Below are 27,610 nucleotides of genomic sequence, written 5' to 3'. Positions count from 1 at the left end.
TATTTTTTTGGCGCCAAAACGGGGCGGAGGCGGGGTCGGCACTGCGCTCCTGGGAACAATAGGAGCAAACGCCATAGGGAACAGTGAGTGAGGCGGCCGTTAGGGTGAGAGCCGGTGGTCCAAAGGGCCCGGCGCCTGGGCCATGTTCTGCGAGAAGGCCATGGAGCTGGTCCGGGAGCTGCAGCGCGCGGCCGAGGGAAGGCTGCCTGCTTTCAACGTGAGGGCGGGGTCCTCCCCAGGGCGCTTCTCTGGGGCTACACAACCCAGAGCGGGATGGGGGTGTGCCTATGGTTCTCCTCCGTGGATATGGGAAGGTAGTGGGCAGGTCGGTTTTGGTGGCTTCCCGCGAGAGCGGGGATTGCCGCCACTCTCCTCGCTTCTCGCGGCCGCCGCCGCCCGGCGTGCTCGTAGCTGCTGTGCGGCGCGGGCTGGGCGGTGGGCGTCTGGCCCCGGTGAGGCGCAGAGAGACCAGGAGACGGGGTGCTAGAGCTCAGGTGTGAGTTATACCGGGGAGGTGTGAACCGGGGTAGCCCCGGCGTTAGGGCCGTGCCCTGAGGGCTGCGGTGAGTGTAGCCCCACCGGAGAGCCGGCCGTGCAAACACCCCTCCCCGCCGGGGAAGGGCGGGCTCCGGGGCCCGGAGGTTTGCTCGTCTCTGCAAGGCATTTCAGAGGTGCGACGGGATTACTCTGTGTTTTGATAGCTGTCGCAGCACTTTGGGGAATGGACCGGATAGAAGAAAGACTGGTTCTGAGTGGGTTATCAATAGACCACAGAAGCGATGGATGTGGTCCACAGCCCGGTCGGGGGGCCCTGAACACCGTGTCCTAAGACGACAGGACTGGTAGGTAGGAGGACGGGGGTGGAGGTGAGAGGAGTCGCCGGGGAGTGGAGAGACCGGCGTCTCTGGAGGCTTCACTCAGGTAGCAGAGTAAACATCTGGCGGTCAGCCGGAAGAGCGTCTGGGTAAGGTGAGTTTTGAACATTCAAGAGCAGTTAGGCTGACACTTGGGTTATTTAACAGATGGGGAAACTGAGCTGCTGGAATTAAGGATCAAGTTAAAGGGCTCCTCTGAACTTGCAGCGTGTTGGAAGTGGAGCCTCAACTTGAACAGTTTTCTTCGATTCCAGTCTGTTATTCTTGCAACTTCAGGCAGTTACCTTATCTCAAAAGTTAGGAGACCACAGCGGGAGGTTCACTGGAGACACAGAACTCAGAGGAGTTGTTGGTGCTGTTGTTCAGTCCATAAGTCATGCCCCAGTATTTGTGACCCCATGGACAGCAGCAGGCCAGGCTTCCCTGTCCTTCACTTTCTCCCTGACTTTGCCCAAATTTATGTCCATTGGGTCAGTGATGTCATCCAACTGTTTCACCCTCTGTAGCCCCCTTTTCCTTCGTCCTACCCTCAATTTTTCCCAGCATCAGGGTCTTTTCCAGTGAATCAGCTCTTTACATCAGGTGGCCAAAGTATTGGAGCTTCAGCATCAGCATTATTCCTTCCAAGGAATATTCAAGGTTGATTTCCTTTAGGATTGACTGGTTTGATTTCCTTGCTGTCCAAGGGGTTATCAAGAGTCTTCTCTAACACCAAAGTTCAAAAGCATCAGTTCTTCGGTGCTCAGCCTTCTTTATGATCCAGCTGTCATATCTGTACATGACTACTGGAAAAACCGTAGCTTTGACAGTAGGACCCTTTGTCTGCAAAGTGGTATCTCTGCTTTTTAAATGCTCTCTAGGCTTGTGATAGCTTTTCTCCCAAGGAATAATGGTCTTTTAATTTCATGACTGCAGTCACCATCTGCAGTGATTTAGGAGCCCAAGAAAATAAATTCTGCCCCTGATTCCATTTTTTCCCCATCTATTTGCCATGAAGTGATGGGACCGGATACCATGATCTTAGTTTTTTTAATGCTGAGTTTTAAGCCAGATGTTTGAGAGGGATGGAGGCTTTCCAATATGGCCCCACTAGAGTGGGAAGACTAAGTTACATGGGAAGAAACGAGCCCAAAGGCACAGGCAGACACTGCCCAAGGGGCTGGCTTTTCAGACTGTTAGTCCAGCTGTCTTTTTCGCTTGGATTTTAAGTGTTGGTTTCTTAGAAGTGTAAAATCCTAGCTTTTCTGGGTCTTAGAGGGTGTAGGTGCACCTTTTCTTGCAGTAGTGCCTACCTTTAGGGGCTGGCCCCTGGGACAGCTGAGCTGGCTTAGACTAAGAACTGATCTTGATCTGATTGACCCCTCACACCCTTGACCCACACATGCTTTCGAGAATCATTCCTCCCCAGCGGATGGTAGCTGGTTTAGAGCAGGGACTCTGCCTTGTTCATTCCAGAATCCCTCATGGTTAGGTGCTGTGTTTGGCAAATTGGAATGATGCACTTTGGATCTGCAGAACTGATCATCATTTGAGTCTTTAGGAAAATTATCTTGAGTTCCCAGGGGCTTACAGCTGGAGGTGGGAGCACAAAATGATGCAATTCCCAGTGTAAATTTTAAAAATCTAAGTCTTAAAACAATAAATAAAAATTTAAATCTGAAAATTTTGTTGTATCTTGTGCTCACTTCAGCAGCACATATACTGAAAATTTGGTTGTATTTTTACAAGTTTATTTCATTCTTGTCTTTTGTATAGCTACTGATCTCCTAATTGTGCAAGAGTTTCAACTGTTCCTTAATATTTGTGATAAAAGGAATATTTAACTGAATTTTAGTAAATCAGACTTTTCCATATCTTTGTAACCAGTTGATGAAAAAGAAAGTAGAAGTCATGCTTTCATTTTTCATTAGAAATGATTTCTTATATTCAAGCAGGATTAAGTAGTGTAATTTTGTAATTATACCAGTAGTGCCAAAACATTTTTGCTAATGCATATATTGTAGCTCTAAAAGTCCATGGGTTGCTTATCATTGTTTTGTTTTGAGGTTTTGTGGGGGTTTTTTTTTTTTTTTTGGTTGTCAGTGTTATAGCATTATTGGGTTCTTTTTTTTTTTTTTTAATTTTAATTGAAATATAGTTTATTTACAGTGTTTCAGGTGTAGGGGTTGCTTTTTGACAGACATTGTATAACATTTATGAATTTTATAAATATAATGTTTTTATCCCTCCAAGGGAAGTTTTTTAGAAATTTGCCCAAGTGGACAGCAGAAAAACGCCTTTGACATTTCTGTTTTCTATCCTGGCAGTGTATAGGTGTTTTTTTTTTGTTTTTTTTTTTTGGTAGTAACCTTTTAAGATCCTTTTCCAATAAATAATAAGTTATTTATATGCTTTTGTCATGTGTTATTACTTCTGTAGACTATTGGTTTTTTGTCATTAGTTTTATTGAGGTATAATTTATATACAACACAGTACACATTTTAATAGACGTTTGAGTTTTGACAAATGTATACAATCCTTGTAACCAGCAACCTAACCAAGATATCTGCTATCCCACAGGATTCCCTTTTCTCTTTTGTGGCACTGGCTACCTCCCATCTGCAGCCCTAGGCAACCAAGGATTTTCTTTCCCCTACAGATTATATTTGTCTTTTTTATTGTATTTCTGGAGTCAGCATGCCAGGAATTGCAGACTTTTCTGTATGGGGCCAGTTAGAAGCATACAGTATGTACTCTGTCTGACTTCTCAACACAATGTATTTAAGATTATCCTTAATTAGTATGTTAATTGTGTATTTTGTTGGCAATTCATTCCTTTTTTTTTAAATTGTGGTAAACGATACATAACTTAAACTTTGCCATTTCTAACCACTTTTGTGTGTACACTTCAGTGGCATTAATTATATTCCCATTATTATGCAACCATCACCCCTATTTCCAAAGCTTTTTCATAACCCCAAGTAAACTCTGTAGCCTTTAAGAAGTAACTCCCCACTCCTCTTCCCCCTCAGCCTGGTAACCTCTAATCTGCTTTGTTTCTATGAATGCCTATTCTAGACATTTCAGGTAAGTGGAATCATACAATATTTGTCCTTTTCTGTCTGGCTTATTTCACTAAGCAGTGTTTTCAAAGTTCATGTTGTTTTATGTATCAGCACTTCTTTTTTTGACTGAGTAATAGTCCATTAAATGGACATACCATTTTGGCTTATCTGTTCATCAGTTGGACATTTGGATTGTTTCCACTTTTTGGCTGTTATGAGTAATCCTACTCTGCATATTTGTTCATAAGTTTTTGTATGAACTTAGGTTTGCAGTTTTCTTGAGTGTATTCCTAGAAGAGGAATTGCTGGATAATATGGTAATTCTAAATTTAACTTTTTGTGGACCCACACGGCTGTTTTCTATAGGGCTGTACCATTTTGCATTCCTACCTGCATTGTACAAGGGTTCCAGTTTCTCCCCATCCTCTCCAACACTTGTTATTATAGCCATCTTAGTAGGTGTGGAAGGACTATTGGTTTTTCATAAGATACATAAGCATAGAGTGTTGCTACAAACTTGGTGGGGGAATTAATGAGTGTAATTTTATATGTTCCAGGAAGATGGACTGAGGCAAGTTCTGGAGGAGATGAAAGCTTTATATGAGCAAAACCAATCTGATGTGTAAGTTGGTAAGCTTGATATTTTAAAACAATTTAAGAAGTACAATGTTGAAGTCAGATCATCTTAATATTAGTTTTTAGATATGATTTGGTTTTTTTAATTCTCTGTGACCCTGATCATGCCCTGGCTATACAGAAGTAGAATGATTTGTGTTCATGATTGTTATGTCTATAGGGACTGAGTAGCGCTTGGCACATGGTAAGTGTTCGGTAAATACTTATTGTTTGACTTGTATGACTTGAAGGGATTTAGGGTGGATCCAAAAGAGGTGAGACAGGAACAAGTAACAGACATAACGAGTGAAGTGTATTGTTTCCATCAGGTGAGGCCTTAGTGGTTTAAAGGGAGAACAGGCAATTTGCAAACTGAGCAGGAGTAGCAGTGACTTCCAAAAGCTTACGTGAAGTTCACTGGGAACTTGTGCTGCAGGACGATACAGCTTGGTAAGTTAGAGGGTTCTGGAGTTTCATAGTATTTAGAGCCAAGCATGGTAGTTGGCACAGTGGAGGATCTGGGGTGAACAACAGACTTCAGAGGATCCAGTGACTGGGTGAAGAATAAGACACAAGAGTACTGACTGCTGGAGGAAAAATGAGTTATTGAGAGCTCAACCAGGAGAGAAGTCTGTCTGTACATGAGATTTCATCCTTGGCCTTGTTAGGTAGTGTTTTCATCAGTTCGTTGGACATAGAAATCAGTAGCGTGTTGTTAGGGTTTGTGGAGCTCACAGAACACTTTGCAGTGATGGTGTTTGAGGATAGATACCGATGGACGAGGAACTGCTGTGCAGGAGGTCTGCAGTAAGGGAAATGGAAAGTCCTGAACTCAGGTTCCCAAGTCATTCATTTGTTCATGCAACAGGTATGCACTAGACACGAGCTGAAAAAGGGCTCTGGTGTTTCAATTGTAAACAGCAGAATCAAGAGGTTTGCCCCCGTGGCCCTCAGTGTCAGGCAGAAGACACATGTTCAATGCAGGTAAACCAGGTCGGACTACCTACTGTGAAGGGAAACACAGCACTCGGAGAGAGAGTAATACACTGAAAATATGAGTTGATTGAGAAATCCTGGAAATTGTCTCTGAGGAAGAGACACTTCAGCTGGAGCCTGAAGAAGTAGGTTTTAGCGAGGAAGTAATTGTGGGCACAGAGCATTTCTAATTGGAGGAAACAGCATGTGCAAAGGCCCTGAGGCATGAAAGAGGGCGGGATGCTCAGGGACCTGATCATTACCAAAGGCCAGTGTGGCTGAAACTTAGTGAGCAGGCAAAGGGCAACAACCAGATGAGATTTTTAAGCATGTGGGGGAGGTGGTGGCATGTTTGTGTTCTCACGGCTGCCATGTGAATAGTGGATGGTGGGACTGAGAGGGAATATGGTGGTCATGCAGGTGACAGGAAGGGTGAGCCAGACTAGGGGAAAAGAGAACAGGTTACAGACCTATTTAGGAGGTAACTGAACAGGCCTTGGTCCAGTAAAGGAATGATTTTCCTGTATTCCTACCATTGGGAAATTCAGGATCCACAATTCTGTGCCCTATCCTCCTAGTTTGGTTCTGGGCAGGACACCACTATTACCAGTTTCTGGTTAAAATTCTTTGTCAGAAGAAATATATTCCTATTTAATTGCTCACATGGAAATGTGAATTTTTTAAGGAAGTTCTTGTGTACTGAATCAAGTACTTTGATGTTAAGTTGGGTGTATTTTATTTGTGCTATTTCATTATAATCAAGAGCACATTGTAAACAATGTGGAGAATAAATCTAACATTTGTAGAGTGGCAGGAGTGTCTGGAAGAGATCTAGAAGACGTGGTACCTCTACGTACATGGTACAGATCTAGAAGACATGGGAAATATATTTTGCCTTTATTTCAGGGCCTATAGCAGGCACAAACATTTTGTATTTCTCTGTTGCCTTTTAAAACTCCTTAGTAGATACTGATTAGTTCTATACATATGGTTTTGTTTTGTTTTCCTCTTTTTTTTTCAATTGTGGTTAAGATACACACCAGTGATAGCTCAGTGGTAAAGAATCTGCCTGCCAGTGCAGGAGATGTGCATTAATCCCTGGGTCAGGAAGATCCCCTCGAGAAGGAAGTGGCAACCCACCCCGGTTTTCTTGCCTGGAAAATTCCATGGACAGAGGAGCCTGGCAGGCTACAATCCATGGTGTCAGAAAGACGGACACTACTAAGTGACTGAGCACACATACTGTTGAGTGTATTCAGAACATTCATAATGTCATATCGCCATCACCACCACCACCTTCTCTAGAACTCTTCATTTTACAAAACTGAAACACCATACCCAGTAAACAATTGTACATGTGATTGGAAAAGGTGATACTTGTCTAATATCTAAGGAGACATATATTTTATAGGGTAAAACCAAAATTTTCTCCCTCTTTGTGTGAAGGACCCTAAAGTGCAAACATAGTTGAAGATCAAGAACTATTTCTTGGATGAGTTGGAGGAGCATTTGACTTTAGAGTCCTTAGCTCACTTTATGAGAATGAGGATTTGGAAGTATTGATACCATAGAAAGAGGACTCCGTAGGATGAGAACATGAGGTGAGGCCATAATCTTATGCCCCATGATATTTGATCTCTTGTCCCAGCATGAAAAAGGGATTCTTTTTAGTGAGGCAAAAGGTTGTCATTTGGAGACAATGGATATTAACCAGTGTGCAAAACGCAGTGTGCCACATGGCTAAACAAAACAATGGGAGTGTGATCCTAGGCAAATTAGTTAGGTGTTTTTAAGTTTTTTTTAAAAGAATTTAAGTTTGTCCACACAGCTTGCAGGATCTTAGTTCCCTGACCAGAGATTGAACCTGTGCCCTCGGCAATGAAAGTGCAGTGTCTTAACCACTGGACCACCAGGGAATTCCCTGGCTCTTTTCTATTTTATTCTGTTAGCAAAAGCTCCGATGTGGAGGCAGGTACTATTTAGGTAGGTTAACTACTAACATAAATTGCTAAAAACAAGTATGGAGTCAGTGGTTAGCTGACTTTGAAAATTTAACCTGTACTCAATAGACATTCTTTTCCTGAAATGTTTTACCAGGAATGAAGCAAAGTCAAGTGGACGAGGTGATCTGATACCAACCATCAAGTTTCGACACTGTTCTTTGCTGAGAAATCGGCGCTGCGCTGTAGCCTACCTGTGAGCATCTCTGTCTGCAGGGTGGCGGGGAGCGGTGGGGGGTTCCCATCCCAGTGGGTGTCAGAAATTCTTCGAGTTGTCTCTCTTTCATGAGCATTCTGAAGTTTCTCTTTTTTTCACTTAAACATTTTTTATTATGGAAAATGACAGTATTCTTAAAACTAGGGAATAATATTACAACCCCCCATGGAGCCATCATATAGGTCAAACAGTTCTTAACATTTTGCCATAATTGCTTCATCTTTTTTTATGCTAAACATTAGACATTTTACCACTGAATAGTTTCATATGCATCTTTAAGAAATAAGGGCCTTTGGGGCCTTTTCTCACATGACCACTGTATAGTTCTCATACCTGGAGCAGTGAACATACCTTCACAGCATCCATCCAGTCTGTTCCTATTTTCCATGTTGTCCCAAAGGTGTCGTCTTACAGTGGTTTGTTTGCCTCTGGAATCAAATCAAAGTCCACATGTTACCTTCTGGTGGTTGAGTCTTAAGCCTCTCCTGATCAAGACAACTTCTGATCCAATACCATATTAATGTTCTAGGTATGACCGGCTGCTTCGGATTAGAGCACTCAGGTGGGAATATGGCAGTGTCTTGCCAAGTGCTTTACGATTTCACATGTCTGCTGAAGAAGTAAGTTAGCACTCTTGTTCAAATTTGTAAATTCAGAAACTGGCTGAGCTTCTGGCATTGTTTGTGGTGGTGGTGGTTTAGTTGCTAAGTCATGTCCGACTCTTGCAATCCCATGGACTGTAGCCCACCAGCCTCCTCTGTCCATGAGGATTCTCTAGGCAAGAATACTGGAGTGGGTTGCCAGTTCCTTCTCCAGGGGGCCTTCCCAACCCATGGATTGAAGCCGGGTCTCCTGCATTGCAGGCAGATTGTTTACCAACTGAGCTATGAGGGAAGCCCCCTGGCATTCTTTTGTAATAGTATTTATAGTACTTGTCTTTTTGTTTTAACATTTGCTTTTCAGTAGTTTTTGGTCTGTTTGAGAATGGTAGGAGTAATTCTAAATGCTGTATGGAAAACTACTATTACTTAACAAAATAAAGGGTCCCGTTATGTTAGCTGCTAGTGATGCATCAGTAGGATTCAAAACTGGCATTATTATTTGGAAGTTCTTCATAAAATATGTGTGTACATGCTTTGCTTGAGGCTTCCCAGGTGGCGCTTGTGGTAAAGAGCTTGCCTGCCAGTGTAGGAGACATAAGTGATGTGAGTTCGATCCTTGGGTCGGGAAGATCCCCTGGAGGAGGGCTTGGCAACCCACTCCAGTATTCTTGCCTGGATGATCCCATGGACGGGGGACCTTGGCAGGCTACAGTCCATAGGGTTGCAGAGAATTGGACACGACTGAAGAGACTCAGCACGCACACACATACTTTGCTTATCTTTGTGAATGTGTGATGAATTCTTGATTTATCCAGTCACTGAGGCACAGTATTTAAGGACACAGGATTGAAGGCAAGCAAACTCGTGTAGAAACCTTGGCTCTGCTTCTGAGAGATCCTAGGCAGGCAACCATCCCTCCATGTGCCTAAATCCCCTCATTTACAAAGTGAAGGTCATAGCACCTGCTGCAGTGACTTCGGACACCAACTACCTAGTTAGACCAAACCTCATAGGTTAAGACTGCCCTCACTTCAGACACCAGCCATGGTTTGGGGGTTCCCAGGGCCACTCTCCCTTCTGACCAGCTGGCTGCAAATTCAGAGGTTCCCACTCTCCCCTCAGGTTTGAGGCTTTTAGCCTCTTGACATCATTGCAGAGAGGAGAGGGGAGCCAGAAGTAGGGCTCCGTCACCTGTGATTCAGTCCGTCATGGTTTGATCAATCAGTGCAGCCTGTGTCATGACACTCCGGAGTTGTGGGAGCTTCCCTGGCTGACACGACCCATGTGCGTTGTTCCACATCAGTGTGCCGAGAGGGTGGTGTGTCCTGATCCCTCAGGGAGAGGAAATCAAAGCTTCACATTTGGGACCCTCCCAGACCTCACCCTGGCTGTCTCTTCCTTTGGCTGGTTCTAATTTGTATTCCTTTCACTACAGTACAACAGTGACTGTCAGGACAGTGCTTTCCTGGGTCCTGTGAGTCGTTCTGGCAAGTATTAAACCTGAGGGAGGGGTGTACGTGTGTATGTATGCACGCACACACTTTACTGGTGAAGGATATGAAGATGTTTCTCTGTACAGTCTTTTCGGAGTTACCTTGTTTTATCTTTCACAAAGATCTGCAGTACTGGAATAGATTTTTGTGAATAATGTACGAGCCAAGTTCCATGTCTCTGGGGGGGCTTTCTTTTGTCTTAGTCTATTTGTCCTTGTACCGATTTCAAACTGCTTAAATGACTGTAATTTTGTAATACTTCTTAAGTTTTCCCATTTTGTTCTTCTTTTTTCAAGTGTCTTAACTATTTTTGGCTTTTTGCATTTCCATGCAAATTTCAGACTCCTTTGTCAAGTTCGATTTTTTTCAACAATTGGAGTTTTGATCGAGAATGACTTGGATCTATAGATCAGTTAACATTATTATAATATTGAATTGTCCAGTCCTTGAAAGTGGTATATCATTCTGCATTTTTAGGTACCAATATGCAGAATGACCAATACCTACTGTTCTAGGTACCAGTGCCTGGTTCATAATAGGCAATCAATAATATTTGTGGTTTGAATGAGTGGTCATAGTAAAGATGCATGTGGGCATGTGTGCTGTTTTTGAAAGGCTTAGTGTACAGTTTCTGCAAGTTTATTTTCTTACAGCTTTGTCAAATGGCCATCTTTATGTTTCCAGGTGGACTGGTTCAATGGTTATAAAATGTCCCTTGCTACCTACATGAGGTCATTGGCAGGAGACCAAGGTTTGGACATCACACAGGATGTGAAACCTCCAAAAAGCCTATATATAGAAGTAAGTATACCTTTAAAAAAAAATGAGTGTTTCTTTGATGCACAGAGTGTGCTGACTTTTGTCCAAGGGAGTGGGTATATGCCTATATACTACTGTATATAGACACCTTGGTGACACCATAGGTTTGGTTTCTGACTCACAATGAAGCGAATATTCACTCAAACATGTCACACAAATCTTTTGGTTTCCCAGTGCATGTAAAAGTTATGCTTACACTAGTCTATTGAGTATGTGTTAGCATTATATACATATTTTATTGCTAAAAAATCCTGCCATCTGACAACGCAGGGTTGACACAAATCTTCAGTTTGTAAAAAAAAAAAAAAAAAATCAGTATGAGAAGCACAATAAAGCAAAAAACAAATGAGAGGAAACATAAACCCAAGCCAAAACTTTTACCTGTAGGTGGTGGTGCGAATAGGATTGAACAGCTAAAAATTTTGGCTGTACCTGTTTTTTAAAAGTTTTAACTTTAGAACCATGTAAGTATTTTACATATTGTTAAAACAAAGTGAAATCAAAGTGAAAATCCAACCCAAAACTCTCTTTGGCAGCTCCTTCAGTTTCCTTGCTGTCGGTGCTGACCTACACATATATTCAGAGATTTGCCATTTTTCCTCCTCCCCATCAGTGGACATTGGAACTAATGGCCACTGGAACCACTAGTATGCCTCAGTAAGGAACACTAAGCCTAACTACACAGAGAAGAAGCCCACAGAGCCTGATACTTCCCTGTAGGTACATGTACAGCCCCCAGCTACTTGACGGTTACTTCATAATAAAAAATAATTTAGATGTTATAAAACATCAGTTTTTCTTTTCAGGTGCGGTGTCTAAAAGACTACGGAGAATTTGAAGTTGAAGATGGTACTTCAGTGCTATTAAAAAAAAATAGCCAGGGATTTACTGTCTTAGGATACTTTAAATTTTTAAGAGTGCTGAATGATGGAAATGTTGGAATCAGTAGTAAACTAAATACCACCTTGCGATGATCATTTGTGTCATAGACATTAAGTTTATCATAAAATATCCTTTTATCCTTTTTCTAAAGACTTGAAGCAAATGTTGCATATAGTAAGAAAGGGCTGATACCGTTGACCCTTAAACATCATGTAGAGATTATGGGTGCAGTCAGACTGCCTGCTCCCCACAGGCTCTAGGTGCACGGGCTTCCATTGTGGCAGCACGCAGGTTTGGTAGTTGTGGGGAGTGGGCTCTGTGGCATGTGGACCCTAGGGTTTGTGGGCAGAAGCCTTCCTCTTGATGAGACTTTTGTCTCTCAGTATCACTCTATAAAACTGGGGTAACTTAAAAGCATCAGCTACTGTCGTGGACATTAAGAGGCTTCTAACATGCTCTGAGCACATCAGAAATAAGTTTTCTATAAAATCTGTGTAATAGATCACCCACATAATGTGAAATATTAATAGGGAAACATTTTCCTACCATACAGTCCTTTATTCTTGACTCTATGGGGCATGTTTCTCATTGCCCAGAAATGAGAACAAATGTCTTTAGTAGACATTGGAATAACTGTTCAATGAACAACTCCATCGTTTTTTTTCCTTTTTTTTTTTTACATTTCATAGTTGTAAGACTTAATTCAGTTAAGTCAGACATCAGTCCTTGGCCCATGGGTCTTCATGACTGGTGGGCAGGAGTTTCTTTGGTTGTGGGTCCCACGCGAGGCCTTGAGTTTGTGAAAGACTGTCAGGTGCACGGTGCTGCTGAAGTGGCTTCTGCTTCCTTGAGTACTTGCCGCGCTCTCTCCTTCAGTTCACCTTCTAGAGTTCTCTGTGCTGCACTTCCTAATGCAGTTTTTCATTTTTACTCAAGTATCTATGTCTGTCTAGTCTTTGAGATTCCTTTGGTCACCTGTGAGCTTGAAAAGTCTTCCTGCCTGACTGCCTGCACCTCCCCACTCCAGAATTTAGTAAATGTTCCCTTCTGTGTTAAGCCTTGCTGTTTGGGAGGGAATGAGACCAGGAGATGCCGTTCCACCTCAGAATGAGAGCAGTGTGCTCTCTGGAGACATGGAGGATGAGCCTTAGCTGGGCACCACCTTCCTCACACACAGCAGATGGCCAGCATCCATGGGTTACGAAGACTTTTCATCCTTGAAAAATCCGGGAGAAGAGTTGCACTCTTAGTAGCAGAATGACTGTTCAGACATAGATCCTCGAAGAGGTTTAGTGGAGAAGACACTCCTTCCATTTGCCTTCTTGGTGAACTGTTGCCACATCCCTATGGTCTGTGGCCCAGATCACCTACCTGGCTTTCCTGTGCATAAATCTAAAAATGCAAACACTGAGGAAAATACCTACTAGAATTCAGAAGTCTTTAGTTTAAATTTAACTTAAGCAAAGTATGAATTTGTTTAAAAAATTCAGATTTTAGTACAGCTCTAAGTAACATCAATTTCAATTGATGAAAATAGCAAATATACTTAAGCTTAGCTTTTAACTACTTCACTGGTGCAGTTTGAAATATTCAGCATGCATTGCTGCTTTTTAATGACACATGTAACTTGAAATAACGCTCTTCACTCCTCTCTACCCCCCGCCCCCCAGCACTTTTTACCTCGGTGGAAGTGCGAGCAGCTGATTAGACAAGGCATTCTGGAGCACGTGCTGTCATGACCCCTGGCCGGATGGCTGCTGAGACTCCCTCCTGGTGTGAGACTGCACCCAACCAAGGCCACTTCTCCACCTCCCCAAGGCCCACTGCTTTTTGGTTCTAAAATTGAGACATTCTTTAACCAGGAATGCTTGGCGGAGGAGTATGGTTTGTTTTTTTCTTTTCATTTGGATGTTAGTTTCTCTTTTATTTCATTTCTGAATATAATTCCATTACCTTCCATGGTAAACATATTTGTGAATCTATGTTGTATGTTTGTACTTTGAAGTATCGGTTCTCAAAAGAGAATTTGCACTCTGGCCGTACAGAGACTCCACAGACATCCACCCTGCTGTCCACAGCTCCAGAGCGAAGTCTACGATCAGGGTTCTAGCAGATGCTGTGCCTAAGAGAATGCTTCCCGGCTCGTATACTGCCATCTTCTCATTCTGTCTTCACAATATGCGAGAGGTTTGATTTTCTATTGTCCAGGATTCTACCCTTTGTGTAGTAAGTTGTATCTGTAATCATAACGTTTCTACAATTCCCAAAATACTATCACGTGTTTTAGTTTCATGAAAGTAAACATTCGTTACATGTTCATCTCTTTTAAACCTTGAGGGAGAGTCTCACCTGGATGTACAGGGAGGTCTTATGTCCCTGGGCCTCTTGTATTGTTGCTGGAAGTGTGCCTGTGCAAGCCAGGGAGCTGACTTTCTGAAGTCTGTGTTTCCAGATCACACGGGCAGGTGGAGCTGGTGGTCTTTAAAGCACACAATGGATTTTGCCCATTTCCAGCAGTGGTGGCTGGTCTTGCTCGTGCCTGTCTGCGAGCTTGTGTCGCAGGATATCCATTTTGGAAAGGGAAGTTGAGATTGGGGCTAGGAAAGGAATTTTGTGCAATTTCCCCCCAAGAGTCACGTTGACCAGGAAGTCACATGAAGAGCTGATCGGCTAAGTGGAGGGCAATTTCTACTGCCCAATAAAATGATAGGCGGAGAGGCACCAGGTGGTCCTACCTGCTGGTCAATGGCCTTTCTCCACCAGTCCCCTCCATGACCAGCCCAGTAATCTCAGAGACATTCAAGTTTAAAATACAGATAAACCCAGTACCTGGCACTCTCTGCAGTATATTTCTTAAACGGGAATATTTCTGGCCAAAATTCTACTCAAGTAGTCAAGCTATGAGAGCCTCTACCTAAGGTGTGGATCTGCATATTTTCACAACACACGTATTAATACTTAGTCACCAAGTGGCCCTTGGCAGATTCTTTTCCAGGCTGTGCGGTTCATAGGATCTGTTTCCCGACCAGAGATTGAACCTGTGCCCTGGGCATTGAAAGCACAGAGCCCTAAAATAATTCCTTCCATAGATTCATAGCCAGATCAGATTTTCATCTGAATCTCTGCCAATAAACAATAAGGAAAATTTCCCTAGTGAATGGGATGGATGATGTTTTAACTGTAGGTCATTGGTCACTTCCCTTGCATTCTGTTCTTCCAAGCATGTGGAACCACATGCAGGTGAGCCCAGAGTTCATGTGAGTCAGCTGTGAGGAGGAACCTGCGGTAGAAGCCACTGCCCTGTTGCCAGCCCAGCATCATTTCCGTATATAAACCATATGATGTACTTTTCTGATTCATTCCCAAAATAAAATAATTATGTTTCTTACTTGAAGTAAATGTATACTGGTTAAAAAATTAAAGTTTTTTAGGTTTTATTGATTTATGTTGATTGGTCCTATAGAGTTGTGGCTAGAATTTTTAAATGCATGTTTTTTTATTTAAGGGTAATAAGTGCACAATTAAAAAGATAAAAGGAAACATACAATGTAGAAAATGAAAGTAAGTTCCTATTTTACCTACTGAATGGCACCATCCAGTGTGCCCAGTGTTAACTGATTACGGATATAAAGTACATTCCCATTTCATGTGTTTTTCCAATGAAATACTTTCCAGTTTTTGTTCCTCATGTGAATGGAATCTTCTTTTCTGTTATATTTTCTAACAGGTTTTGGATGATAAATATTAAAAAGCAGTAAATTATGATGACTTGGCCATTTCCTATATAAAGTCATTTCTTTTTCACATTGATTTTGTCATCTGGAACTTTCAGAAAAATGTTGACTACTGCTGGTAATAGCTGGCAGCTTATCCTTTTCCTAACTCGACCTGAATGACACAGTCTTCTTCATCTCTCCACCCCATACTTCTCCAGGAAAAACTCACAAGACTTGTGGCCTTCCTCAGTGCAACCTGAAACTTCAAAATACATTTAAAACCGTAGTAAAAAAAAAAAACAATAGTAAAACGGTGGTAATTAACAAACATTATTTTTTCCAAGTGCACTTTCGGAACTTGAGTGATGATCATATATGGTTTCTCACTTAACTCCCTAAAGTTATGGATTACATATATGTAACTGTTGCACCATCTTACATTCCATTTGTAATTCTTCTTGGCCATGGTGTGTTAACCATTCATTACACTGCAAGATTTGATTTGCTGTTATTTTATTGTGAAATTTTGCAACTTTGAGTGATGCTGTTTTATAGTGCTTAGCAAGAGGGGATGGATGTGTATGTATTCACACATGTGTCTGCTTTGTTGGTGTTTTCAGCCACCTGTTCTTATGAAACAGCTATCCAAACACAATGGCTTTAAACCACACCACTCTTGACTTTCGCAGTTCTGCAGGTTTGCTGGGCTCAGCTGGGAGGTTCTTCTTGCTTGGGGTCCCTGATGGAGTTGCATTCCTCTGGTGACCTGACTCGTGTGGCTTGGCCTCTGGTCTCCGTGTGGGCCTCTTGCGAGGTTCTATCCAGTGAGCTGATTGGGCTTCTTACCTGGCAGCTTGGGACCCTGCAAGGTTAAGAAGGTGGATGTGTGTGCTGCTAGTTTTCTGAACGACTAGGCCTGGTAGTTAGTGAACTAGCACCATTTTCTGCCAAATTCAGTCAACTAATACAGCGCCAGGTGCTCAGAGTCAATGAAGAGGCCGCATGAAGCATATAAAGGCAGGACAGCAAGAGGCCCCACAGTCAGATGGGGTGTCCGGGTTCTGGTGTCAGTTTTCAGGGGTGCACATTCCTTTATTTTTCACAGAAATGTACCTTTTAAAATAGCATTAATATCTATATAACTATCTCAGTATGAATCTTCTTTGGAGAGATACTTGATGAATTTTTTCTTTTCTTTAGTTTGAAGTCAAACTTTTCTACTTTTTCTTAAGTAAATTTCAGTCTTTTTTTCTAAGCTTTTTAAACCTATATTTTGAAAGGTATCACGGAATTTTTTTTCTTTTCACTACATATGATTATCCCTAATATGTGTCTCTTTCCTTTTTGGTCTTAGTCCTATAACCAGAAGTGTCTGTAATGATACTGTATTAATGCTTTAGGATGTAGTGGAGGGAGGTGCTAATTTCACATGGTCTATTGCTTTTCACAGTTGATGGTATTTTAGGATGAGTTGAATTCATTCTGTTTTGTAACTTTAGAAAAACGATGTTTTCATCTAGCACAAAATGCAGTAACAAAGAAGGTAGTCATCTACAAAGTCAAAGACAGAGGCCTCAGGAAAAACAAACCTGCTGATAAGTTTGATCTTGGATTTCTAGCCTCCAGAATTGTAAGAAAATTTTTTTGTTTCAGTCACCCTTGTAATATTCTGTTTTGGCAGCCCCTGCAAACTAATATAGGGCGTTTAGTATCTTTTTTTTTTTTTTAATGTATTTCCCTAATTGAGAGACACTTGAACAGTTTCCATCCTTTTGCTGTTATAGACAGAGCTATATGGGTAACCTTGTACATACATCATTTTACACATACACAGCTTGGTGTGTAGGATAATTGTAAGTTTGATGGGATTTGTACTACACCAGAAATTATGAGAGTCACTCCCCCTCACCTTCTTAGCCAACAGTATGTTATTTCCAGTTGGGGCTGTTACAGAAAAGATGCCAGGAACGTTGATGTACAAGTCTGTTACAGATGCGTATTTCTTTTCCTTTGGGCAGATAACTAGGAGTAAAATGGCTGGGTCTTCATGTAGGTGTGATTTTAACTTTTGAAGAAACTTCCAAACTCCTCCAAGGTGGTTGTGCATTTGCATTCACACCAGCAGTGTATGAGTTCGAGTTCTTCTACATCCACTCCAATACTTGGTATGATTAGCCTTTTAAATTTTACCCATTCTAATCAGAGTGTAGTGCTGTCTCACTGAGATTTTAATTTGTATTAAAATCAAAATAAAGAGATGGGAATACCAGACCACCTGACCTGCCTCCTGAGAAATCTGTATGCAGGTCAGGAAGCAACAGTTAGAACTGGACATGGAACAACGGGGACTGGTTCCAAATCTGGAAAGAAGTACATCAAGACTATATATTGTCACCCTGCTTATATAAACTTACATGCAGAGTACATCATGAGAAACACTAGTCTGGAAGAAGTACAAGCTAGAATCAAGATTGATGGGAGAAATATCAATAACCTCATATGCAGATGACACCACCCTTATGGCAGAAAGCAAAGAAGAACTAAAGAGCCTCTTGATGAAAGTGGAAGAGGAGAGTGAAAAAGTTGGCTTAAAAGTCAAGGTTCAGAAAACTAAGATCATGGCATCCAGTCCCAACACTTCATGGCAAATAGATGGGGAAACCATGGAAACAGTGACAGACTATTTTTGGGGGCTCCAAAATCACTGCAGATGGTGGTGACTGCAGCCATGAAATTAAAAGATGCTTGCTCCTTGGAAGAAAAGCTAGACAGCATATTAAAAAGCAGAGACATTACTTTGCCAACAAAGGTCCGTCTAGTCAAAGCTATGGTTTTTCCAGTAATGTATGGATGTGAGAGTTGGACTATAAATAAAGCTGAGTGCCAAAAGATTGATGCTTTTGAACTGTGGTATTGGAGAAGACACTTGAGAGTCCCTTGGACTGCAAGGAGATCCAACCAGGCCATCCTAAAGGAAATCAGTCCTGACTATTCATTGGAAGGACTGATGCTGAAGCTGAAACTCCAATACTTTGGCCACCTGATGAGAAGAACTGACTCATTTGAAGAGACCCTGATGCTGGGAAAGAATGAAGGTGGGAGGAGAAGGGGATGACAGAGGATGAGATGGTTGGATGGCATCACCAACTCAAGGGTATGAGTTTGAGTAAGCTCCGGGAGTTGGTGATGGACAGGGAGGCCTGGCGTGCTGCAGTCCATGGGGTTGCAAAGAGTCAGACATGACTGAGCAACTCAACTGAATACTAATGCTGTTGAGTATCTTTGCATTTTAATTATTTGATTTAATTATTTTGAATCTGTGTATCTTTTGCTGGTTTGTCTAAATCGTTGCCCGTTTGTTAAGCAACTAGGTTGCTGTCTCATTGAGTTTGGGGAATTCTTTATGTGTTCTGGATATAAGTGCTTTATGAGCCATGTGTTTTGCAAAATACTCTCCCACTTTGTGGCTTGGCTTGACTTGTCTTACAAATTTATTCATTTGTATTTTTTTCTGTTTTTGGAGTCATAGGTAAGAAATTTTTTTTCCAGCCAATGGTCTCAAAACTTTTCTTACTTTATGTAGAAGTGTTACACTTTTAGGTTCTACACTTAAGTCTATGATCCATTTTGACTCAATTTTTTATATGGTGCAAGGTGTGGGTCCAAGGTCACAGCAAGGGTTGGGGGGGATAATATGGATATTCAACTCCTCCAGTACCTTTTTCCTCATAAAGCACTAATGAATGGTTTGCTGTGCCAAGCACACTCTTCACAAAATACCCCATGGGGCTGGGCTGCACCCTCAGCATGGAGTTCACCCACCCCTGTTCCTTTCCTTGACCTCGAAAGTAATCATAGTTTCCTTCTGTCTGCTTCCTTTGGATTTAATTTGCTCTTCTTTTTCTAGTTATTCAAGGTGGAAGTTGAGGTCACTGGTTGGAATAGTTGTAGAAATCGTATTATCTCTATTTGATTTGCTCCAAATTTCTGCTTTTTCTTATTTGTCTTGGCTGTGCTAAGTCCTTTGCTTTTCTTATGAAATTTAGGATCAGCTTGTCAATTTCTACCAAAAACAGACCTGCTAGTATTTTTTATTGGAACTACACTGAATCTGTGTATCAATTTGGGGAGAATTCACATCCTAACAATATTGAACTTTTCAGCCCACAAACAGCCCAGTTATTTTTGTCTTCCTTTTCTCTCAGTAATACTTTAGTTTTCAGTATACAAGCCTATCATATGTCTTGCCAGCATTTCATAGTTTTGATGCTGTTGTAAATGGCATTGTAAATTTCAAATTCTAATAGTTTATAAATAAAAATACAATTGATATCTAACTTGTGTCCTGGATCCTTGCTAAACTCACTTATTAGTTCTAATAGCTCTTTTGTAAATTATACGTAGTCTTCTACACCATGGTCATGTTTTCTGGAATTAAAAGTTTTACTCCTCCCTTTCTAATCTGTATGCCTTTTATTTCCTGCCCAATTGCCCTGCTTAGAACCTTCTGGAGAGTATTGAATCAAAGTGGTCTGAACAGAAGTCCCTATCTTGTTCCTGATCTTAGTTGGCAAGCACTCAGTCTTTTACCATTAAGTATAATTTAGTTCTGAGTTTTTTGTAGATGCCCATTATCTGGTTAAGAAAGTTCCCTTCTATTCCTGGTTCTCTTGAGATTTTTTTTTAATCAGGAATGGATGTTGGAATTTGTCTTTTAATTTTCTGTATCTGTTGAGATGATCATATAGTTTGTGTCTTTTAGTTTATTAGGGCCAGTAAACTTTATCATGGACTGCAGTCCACGCAGTCTGTTACAGCTCTCAGAGCTCAGCTGTAGCACGAAAGCAGGCCATGGGGCTGGCTTTCACCCAGAGCATGGAGTTTGCCAACCCCTGTTCTATTCCTTAACTCCTACAGTAGTGTTCAGTATTGCTTTTCTTCTGCTTACTCTAGGTTTAATTTGCTCTTTTTCTGTGGTGGAAGCTGAAGTCACTGATCTGAGACCTGTTTTATAATCCAGTTACGTAGTGCTGTTAATTTCCCCCAAGTACTGCTTTCTAGCCCCACAAATTTTAATGTTTCATTTTCAGTCAATTCTAAATCTTTGATTGCTTGTACATCAGTTCCCAAATATCTGGGACTTTTCAGATGTCATTTTGGCCTTGAATTCTAATTTAGAAGAACCTACTTTTAAAAAAGAATTTTTTTTAAAATTTGATTGGAGTATAGCTGATTTACAATGCTGTGTTAGTTTCAAATGTACAGCAAAATGATTTAGTTATACATACATATATCCATTCTTTTTCAGATTCTTTTCCCATATAGATTATTACAGAATATTGAGTTCCTTGCTACTTATTTTATGTGTCTTAGTGTGTGTATGCTAATCCCAGGCTCCTAATTATCCCTCCCCAACCACATTTCCCCTTTGGTAGTCCTAAATTTGTTTTTTAAATCCGTGAGTCTATTTCTGTTTTGTAGACAATTCATTTGTATCATTTTTTAGATGAGATTCTATGTATGAATGATATCAATAATGGTATTTGTCTTTCTCGGACTTAGTATGATAATCTCTAGGTCCATCATGTTGCTGCAAATGGCGTTATTTGTTCTTTATTGTGGCTGAGTGTACTCCATTGTGTGTATGTATCACACCTTCACTCACTCCTCTGTGGACAGAGGTTCAGGTTGTGTCCATGTCACGTCTGCTGTAAACGGTGCTGCGGAGAACGGCTGCGGCCCTTAGCGGTGCAGCTGACGCTGTCACAGTGCTGCTGACAGGCTGCGCTCCAACAGAAACAGGTTAAAGCAAAATCAGCCACAAAGGGAAACACCAACAAGCTGGTTGCAGAGTAGGTCTCCTTCCCCACCACGTGTCATGTGATGCAGTAACACCCCTTCTCTACATGCTCAGTGAGAACTCCTCACAAAATCAGCCTAAATATTTTGTTTTCAGTGCTTAAATAGGATGCTGGGAAGAAGAGCTGAGTAAGGAAATCAAAGGAACTAGTTAAAATTTCCTTCAGGTAATGAGATAGGCAAAATATAGCTAAAAATAAAGTGTCTAAGCATAAGTCTTGAGGAATAGAGCTCCCTTTATTAATCCAACTTTTAATTATACTAATCTTCCTCCTTTGGTTTCAAATTGTCCTCATGCTCTTAAGACGCTGTCTACGACCTTCATGTGTAGACAATTTTAACTTTTCAAAGCAGCTCTACGAAGTAAATATGGATCTGTGAAAAACAGGATATATAGAATAAATATGTCAAGCTTTCCTACCATTTACCAACTTATTGTTCTTTAAAAAAAAAATAGCACAGTTGGCACTAGAACACTGAAAAAGCAAGGAGATGATGTTCCTGAATCTGGAACTTCAAGCTTCTCGTCCTTTCTTAACTCCTCTGAAGGTCGTTAACAAGACTATTCTTTTAATCCCTGGCCATGCTTTGCCACTCTGCATCTTTACTGTAGGTTTATGGATGTTCATAACGTCCTTGCTTAACAGCTATTATCGGAAGCGATTTCTGTTCACATCAAATATCCTGTTTACTCCCCATCAATCAGGGCCCAGGCCATGTCCCAGCCCCTCCCAGAGCTGTCCTCTCCCGACCACACTAGCTCACATCCATGCAACTCCTAAATTCCTGCAACTCTCTGTTTGGCATCACTGAAAATTCAAAACTTACCCCTTGACATTGTTATTTATATATATGTATATTATATGTAAACATAATATATATATAATATGTAAACAAAGATACAGTAGATAAGAGATGTGTAAAATATATATATAAAAACTATAGAGTCCCATGAAGTGAAGAATCCCGCTGAATTAACTCCAGATAATTTGGTGTATTTTTTCTTGTCCTCTACTTGTACAATATTCATCTGACATTCAATTACTATTATTAGAACTGCAAGAAATAGAGGAATAGGATCTTACCTCCTGGAGTTCCCATGTCAGTACTTTCATCCACATTCCCGGGTCTCTTGTTCCCTGGAGCTCTCCTTTCTCTTTCGTCTCCAACTTTTTAATTCTTTTTATAGGTTTTTCTACAATCTTTTTACTTTACCTTTTTTTTTTTGAAATATGTTTCATTCTTTCTTGTGTAATCTTTCTCAGAAGCGCGAGGGCGCACACACAAGTTCCCAGCCAGCTCTGTTAGGTGCTGTTTTACTGGAATGTGTCTGTTTGACTTACATTTTCATATTCCATAATATTACCACATGCCAGGAGAGGCAACCATTTTCCTGTCTGCTTCTCATTTTGACCCACATCACAATAAAATGAAACAAAAGAAAGGGTCACGGACAGACTATATGAATGGTTTGTTTAAGATGCTGGCCTTTTCTAGAACCACTTTGAACAAATTGTTTCCTGCTGTCAAAATAACTATACTACCCAAAGCAATCTGCAGATTGAATGCATCACCTTAACAATGGTGTTTTTCACAGAACAAGAACGAAAAATTTTGGGAATAAAAGACCCCAAATAGACAGACAATCTCGAGAAAGAAGAGCAAGAGCTCTTGAATCAGGTTCCCTGACTTCAGACTATATTACAAGCTAAAGTAATCAAGACACTGGTACTGGTACTGGAAGAAAAACAGAAATATATTGCATATATCAATGGAACAAAATACAAAGTCCAAAGAGAAACCAATGCACCTATGGTCAAGTAATCTAGGACAAAGGAGTTAAGATTATAGATGATGGGAATGCAAACTAGTACAGCCGCTATGGAGAACAGTGTGGAGATTTCTTACAAAACTGGAATTAGAACTGCCATATGACCCAGCAATCCCACTTCTGGGCATACACCGAGGAAACCAGATCTGAAAGAGACACGTGCACCCCAATGTTCATCGCAGCACTGTTTATAATAGCCAGGACATGGAAGCAACCTAGATGCCCATCAGCAGACAAATGGATAAGGAAGCTGTGGTACATATACACCATGGAATATTGCTCAGCTGTTAAAAAGAATTCATTTGAATCAGTTCTAATGAGATGGATGAAACTGGAGCTCATTATACGGAGTGAAATAAGCCAGAAAGATAAGGACCAATACAATATACTAATGCATATATATGGAATTTAGAAAGATGGTAACGATAACCCTATATGCAAAACAAAAAGAGACACATGTACAGAACAGAATTTTGGACTCTATGGGAGAAGGCGAGGGTGGGATGTTTCAAGAGAACAGCATCGAAACATGTATGTTATCTAGGGTGAAACAGATCACCAGCCCAGGCTGGGTGCATGAGACAAGTGCTCGGGCCTGGTGCACTGGGAAGACCCAGAGGGATCGGGTGGAGAGGGAGGTGGGAGGGGGGATCGGGATGGGGAATACATGTAAATCCATGGCTGATTCATGTCAATGTATGACAAAAACCACTAGAATATTGTAATTAGCCTCCAACTAATAAAAATAGATGGGAAAAAAAAGACTATAGATGGAGAAAAGACAGCCTCTTCAATAAGTGGTGCTGATAAAACTGGGCAGCTCCATGCATAATAATGAAATTAGAACACTCCCTAACACCATACAAAAAATAAACTCCAAATGGATTAAAGACCTAAATATAAGGACCCTACAAAACTTAAAGAACATAGGCAGAACACTCTCTGACATACAGCAGTATCTCTGACCCAGCTTTTAAGAGTAATGTACTAAAAACAAAAATAAGCAAATGGGATCTATTTAAACTTAAAAAGTTTCTGCACAGTTCAGGTATTCATAAGACAGAAGAAAACCCACAGAATAGGGACAGTATTGGGAAACGATAGAACTGACGAGGGATTAATCTCCAAAATATTCAAACAGCTCAAGCTAAATATCAAAATACAAACAACCCAATCAAAAAATGAGTGTAAGATCTAAATAGACTTTTCTCTAAAGAATACCTACAGATGACCAAAAAGCACATGAAAGGATGCTCCACATCACTAATTATTAGAGAAATGTAGAAAAACTACATTGAGGTATTATTTCACACGAATCAGGATAGCTACCATCAAAAAGTCTACAAACAATAAATGCTGGAGAGTCTGGAGAAAAGGGAACCATCCTACACTGTTGATGGGGATGTAAGTAGGGACAGCCACTGTGGAGAACAGTATGGAGGTTTCTTTAAAAACTAAGTACAGAGTCGCCATATGATTCAGCAATCCCACTCCTGGGCATATATCTGGAGAAAAATGTAATTCAAAAAGATACATGCACCTCAATGTTCCAAACTGGGAAGGGAGTAGTCAAGGCCGTATATTGTCACTCTGCTTATTGAACTTACATGCCAGGCTGGAGGAAGCATAAGCAGAAATCAAGATTGCTGTGAGAAATATCAATAACCTCAGATATGCAGATGACACCACCCTTAGGGCAGAAAGCAAAGAGGATCTAAAGAGCCTCTTGATAAAAAGGAAAGAGGAAAGTGAAAAGGCTGGCTTGAAACTCAACACTGAAAAAACTACAATCATGGCATCACTTCATGGCAGATAGATGGGGAAACAATGGAAACAGTGACAGACATTTTTTTGGGCTCCAAAATCACTTCAGATGGTGACTGCAGTCATGAAATTAAAAGACACTCGATCCTTGGAAGAAAAGTTATGATCAACCTAGAAAGCCTATTAAAAAGCAGAGACATTACTTTGCCAACAAAGGTCTGTCTAGTCAAAGCTATGGTTTTTCCAGTAATGATGGATGGATGTGAGAGTTGGACCATCAAGAAAGCTGAGCACCAAAAAATTGATGCTTTTGAACTGTGGTGTTGGAGAACACTCTTGAGAGTCCCTTGGACTGCAAGGAGATCCAACCAGTCCATCCTAAAGGAAATCAGTCCTGAATATTCATTGGAAGGACTGATGCTAAAGCTGAAGCTCCAATACTTTGGCCACCTGATGCGAAGAACTGACTCATTTGAAGACACCCTGATGCTGGGAAAGACTGAGGGCAGGAGGAGAAGGGGATGACAGAGGATGAGATGGTTGGATGGCATCACCGACTCGATGAACATGAGTTTAAGTAACTCCAGGAGTTGGTGATGGACAGGGAGGCCTGGTGTGTTGCAGTCCATGGGGTCGCAAAGAGTCGGACACGACTGACTGAACTGAACCGAATTAACTAATAGAAGCAATACTGTTCATATTAGTAACAAGAAATTTTTCTGCTTGCATAAAGCTTGTATCAGAATGTGTAAGCCCACTGATAGTTAACAGTAAAATAAACCTAAACCAGTAACTATTTATTTATTAAAACAGTTGTTAATCAGCATGTTAGTGAAAGAGTACATGAGGTCTGGCTGCTCGCTGCTCTAAAGCCAATAAACAGGCCAGGTTGGCAGAAAGGAAAAGTGTGCTTTATTTTAGATGCTGCCAACTGCGAGGAGCAGAGTAGTGGACATCTGTCCAAAGGCCATTCCCACCACTGACATGTAGGGGGTGAGAGCTTTTATAGACACAGGGTGGGTAGGGGGTGAGAACAGGGGAGATGGGCTACATGCAAACAGCACAGTCAGCTCTGACAGTCATCTTGAAATTGGTCATCAGGGTCTGACCAGCATCTTCTTGCTTTAAGTACAGTTAATCTTCAGTTCCAGGGTCAGTTTGTTCCCATTTCTTTGTGGCCAGTTCTCTGAACTGTGGCAGCTCACGTCCTGGGTACAGTCCAGTCATCATGTAGTTAACTTCTCCACCTGGCGTTTTGGTATCTATAAGACAGCTCACAGGATGTGGCTCAGAATATTATCTACAGACCTAGAGAAAGAACTAAAGGTCCTTGACAATGCTTAATGACAGCATTATTATTGTTTAGTCTCCTTTGATTGTTTTCCTTTATGTCAGCATTTCTCATTTCTCTGATTAAACTTACTTTTTAACTGAAACTTTCCACAGACAAAAGGCAGGTGGAGGGCATGGTGGGGGAGGGGGGCCTAGGACAACGGGGTCCTGCTCTGTTTCAAGCACAGACATACATTCAAGGAAAGATTAAAACAAGTGAATGAACTCAGCAAGCACAAATCCTGCCTGTTTACCAAGAACACTGCCTCTCGTAGTTCTGGTATCAGAGGCACGGCCTGTCTGGTGACATCTCTCTAACTGTCATGGGATCCTGTCTTCAGACACGTAGCATGGCCATGTGTTCTCTGAATAAGGACTTGCAAGAATGGCTACACATGGGTTTTACCAAATATTTTATTTTTAATTAAAAATTTTTGTTTTTTATATTTGTAATTTATTTATCATAATATTTGGCTGGGGCCAGTCTAGCACAAGGGCTATTCTAGGTGTGGCATGTGGGATCTAGTTCTCTGATCAGGGAATGAACCTGGGTCCCCTGCATTGTAAGAGCAGACTATTTGCCACTGGACCACCAGGGAAGTCCCTACCATGTCCTTTAATCACTGTTGACCTTCCTGGGAAGAGGCTGGAATAAAACAAGAGGAGAAGATCCTACAAAGCATTGGTTAATTCATTAATCCAAAAAATATTCAAATTTTAAGGGAAAACAGAGCATGGCCTCTGTCTGCCTCCTGTCTATAGAAAACCTTTAGACTCCCAGGCTTCTCTGAGTTCCACAGAGCACATTTAACAAGAGAAGTGAGAACATGGAGAAAGAAAAGAAAGGCTGTCAAAGAAGACAAAACAGTAACTTAGCAGTTAAACAAAGTCAAGGACCTATGTTCTTCAAGGGCTGTAGATAATATTCCTGTATGTATAATCGACAATCCCCAAGGATTATCCTCTTCCTTTCTCCCTTCCTTCTTTTCCCAATATACATGGGAATCTGTACCTCTAACCTATACACAGAAATCTGTATCTCTAGGAGAGAATCCACAGAAATTATCTCCTACCTTCCCTCTTTGTATACACAGAAAACTATATCTGAGATACATAATCCACCAGGACCTGATTCTCACCACTCTGTTTGACCTTCTGTGGCAAAAAACCCAAAAAAAGAGTAGACATATCTCATAGATATGTTATACCTGAATCAGGTGGCTATATACGACAACAATCAGAACATTGCAAATCAACTATACTGCAACATAACATCGGCATGATGTTAAAGAGAAGGAAAAAGAAGCAGTGCCTACTTTATTCTTCCCAACTTCCCTGTCAGGCTTAGATTCCACTGCTAGACTAGGGTGAGTTTGACACAACCTGACAGGGTGCCCTTCATTGAACCTTTTTTCAACATCTACTGTCTGCTATGTTCTGGCTCAGACCAGATTCCCCAGCAGGATGCAGGCCTCCAGGGACTTGGGAGCAAATATTACGAACCCTGCACATGCCCTGGTGCTGAGCATTCCAGCTCAAGCCTTCTATCTGGAGTGTAGCCTCCTAGGCACCTGAGCACACCCAGC

General features: G+C 41.3%; 1 protein-coding gene and 1 non-coding gene across 2 annotated transcripts; one reads left to right on the top strand and one right to left on the bottom strand.

Annotated features, from left to right (window-relative positions):
- Window positions 1–5: 5 nt before the first annotated feature.
- GINS1 (GINS complex subunit 1) lies at window positions 6–15,290 on the top strand. Its single transcript, XM_020877788.2, has 7 exons — window positions 6–217; window positions 4,477–4,541; window positions 7,607–7,705; window positions 8,256–8,346; window positions 10,506–10,622; window positions 11,447–11,521; window positions 13,193–15,290. Exons 1-7 carry the CDS (start codon window positions 143–145, stop codon window positions 13,259–13,261), a joined length of 591 nt encoding a protein of 196 aa, XP_020733447.2. The 5' UTR covers window positions 6–142; the 3' UTR covers window positions 13,262–15,290.
- TRNAE-UUC (transfer RNA glutamic acid (anticodon UUC)) lies at window positions 7,353–7,425 on the bottom strand. The gene has a single exon. It is a non-coding gene; the product is annotated as a tRNA-Glu (tRNA).
- Window positions 15,291–27,610: the final 12,320 nt, after the last annotated feature.

Source organism: Odocoileus virginianus, chromosome 9 (assembly GCF_023699985.2).
Source record: "Odocoileus virginianus isolate 20LAN1187 ecotype Illinois chromosome 9, Ovbor_1.2, whole genome shotgun sequence".
In the NCBI taxonomy this organism is placed as follows: domain Eukaryota; kingdom Metazoa; phylum Chordata; class Mammalia; order Artiodactyla; family Cervidae; genus Odocoileus; species Odocoileus virginianus.
This window is presented reverse-complemented; position numbering and strand designations above follow the sequence as displayed.

Excerpts from the sequence above, each read along its gene's own strand:
- GINS1 (XM_020877788.2), top strand. The coding sequence starts at position 143 with ATGTTCTGCGAGAAGGCCATGGAGCTGGTCCGGGAGCTGCAGCGCGCG. Across the intron at positions 218-4,476 it reads GAAGGCTGCCTGCTTTCAAC|GAAGATGGACTGAGGCAAGT; the intron begins GTGAGGGCGGGG and ends TATATGTTCCAG. Across the intron at positions 7,706-8,255 it reads CGCTGCGCTGTAGCCTACCT|GTATGACCGGCTGCTTCGGA; the intron begins GTGAGCATCTCT and ends TTAATGTTCTAG.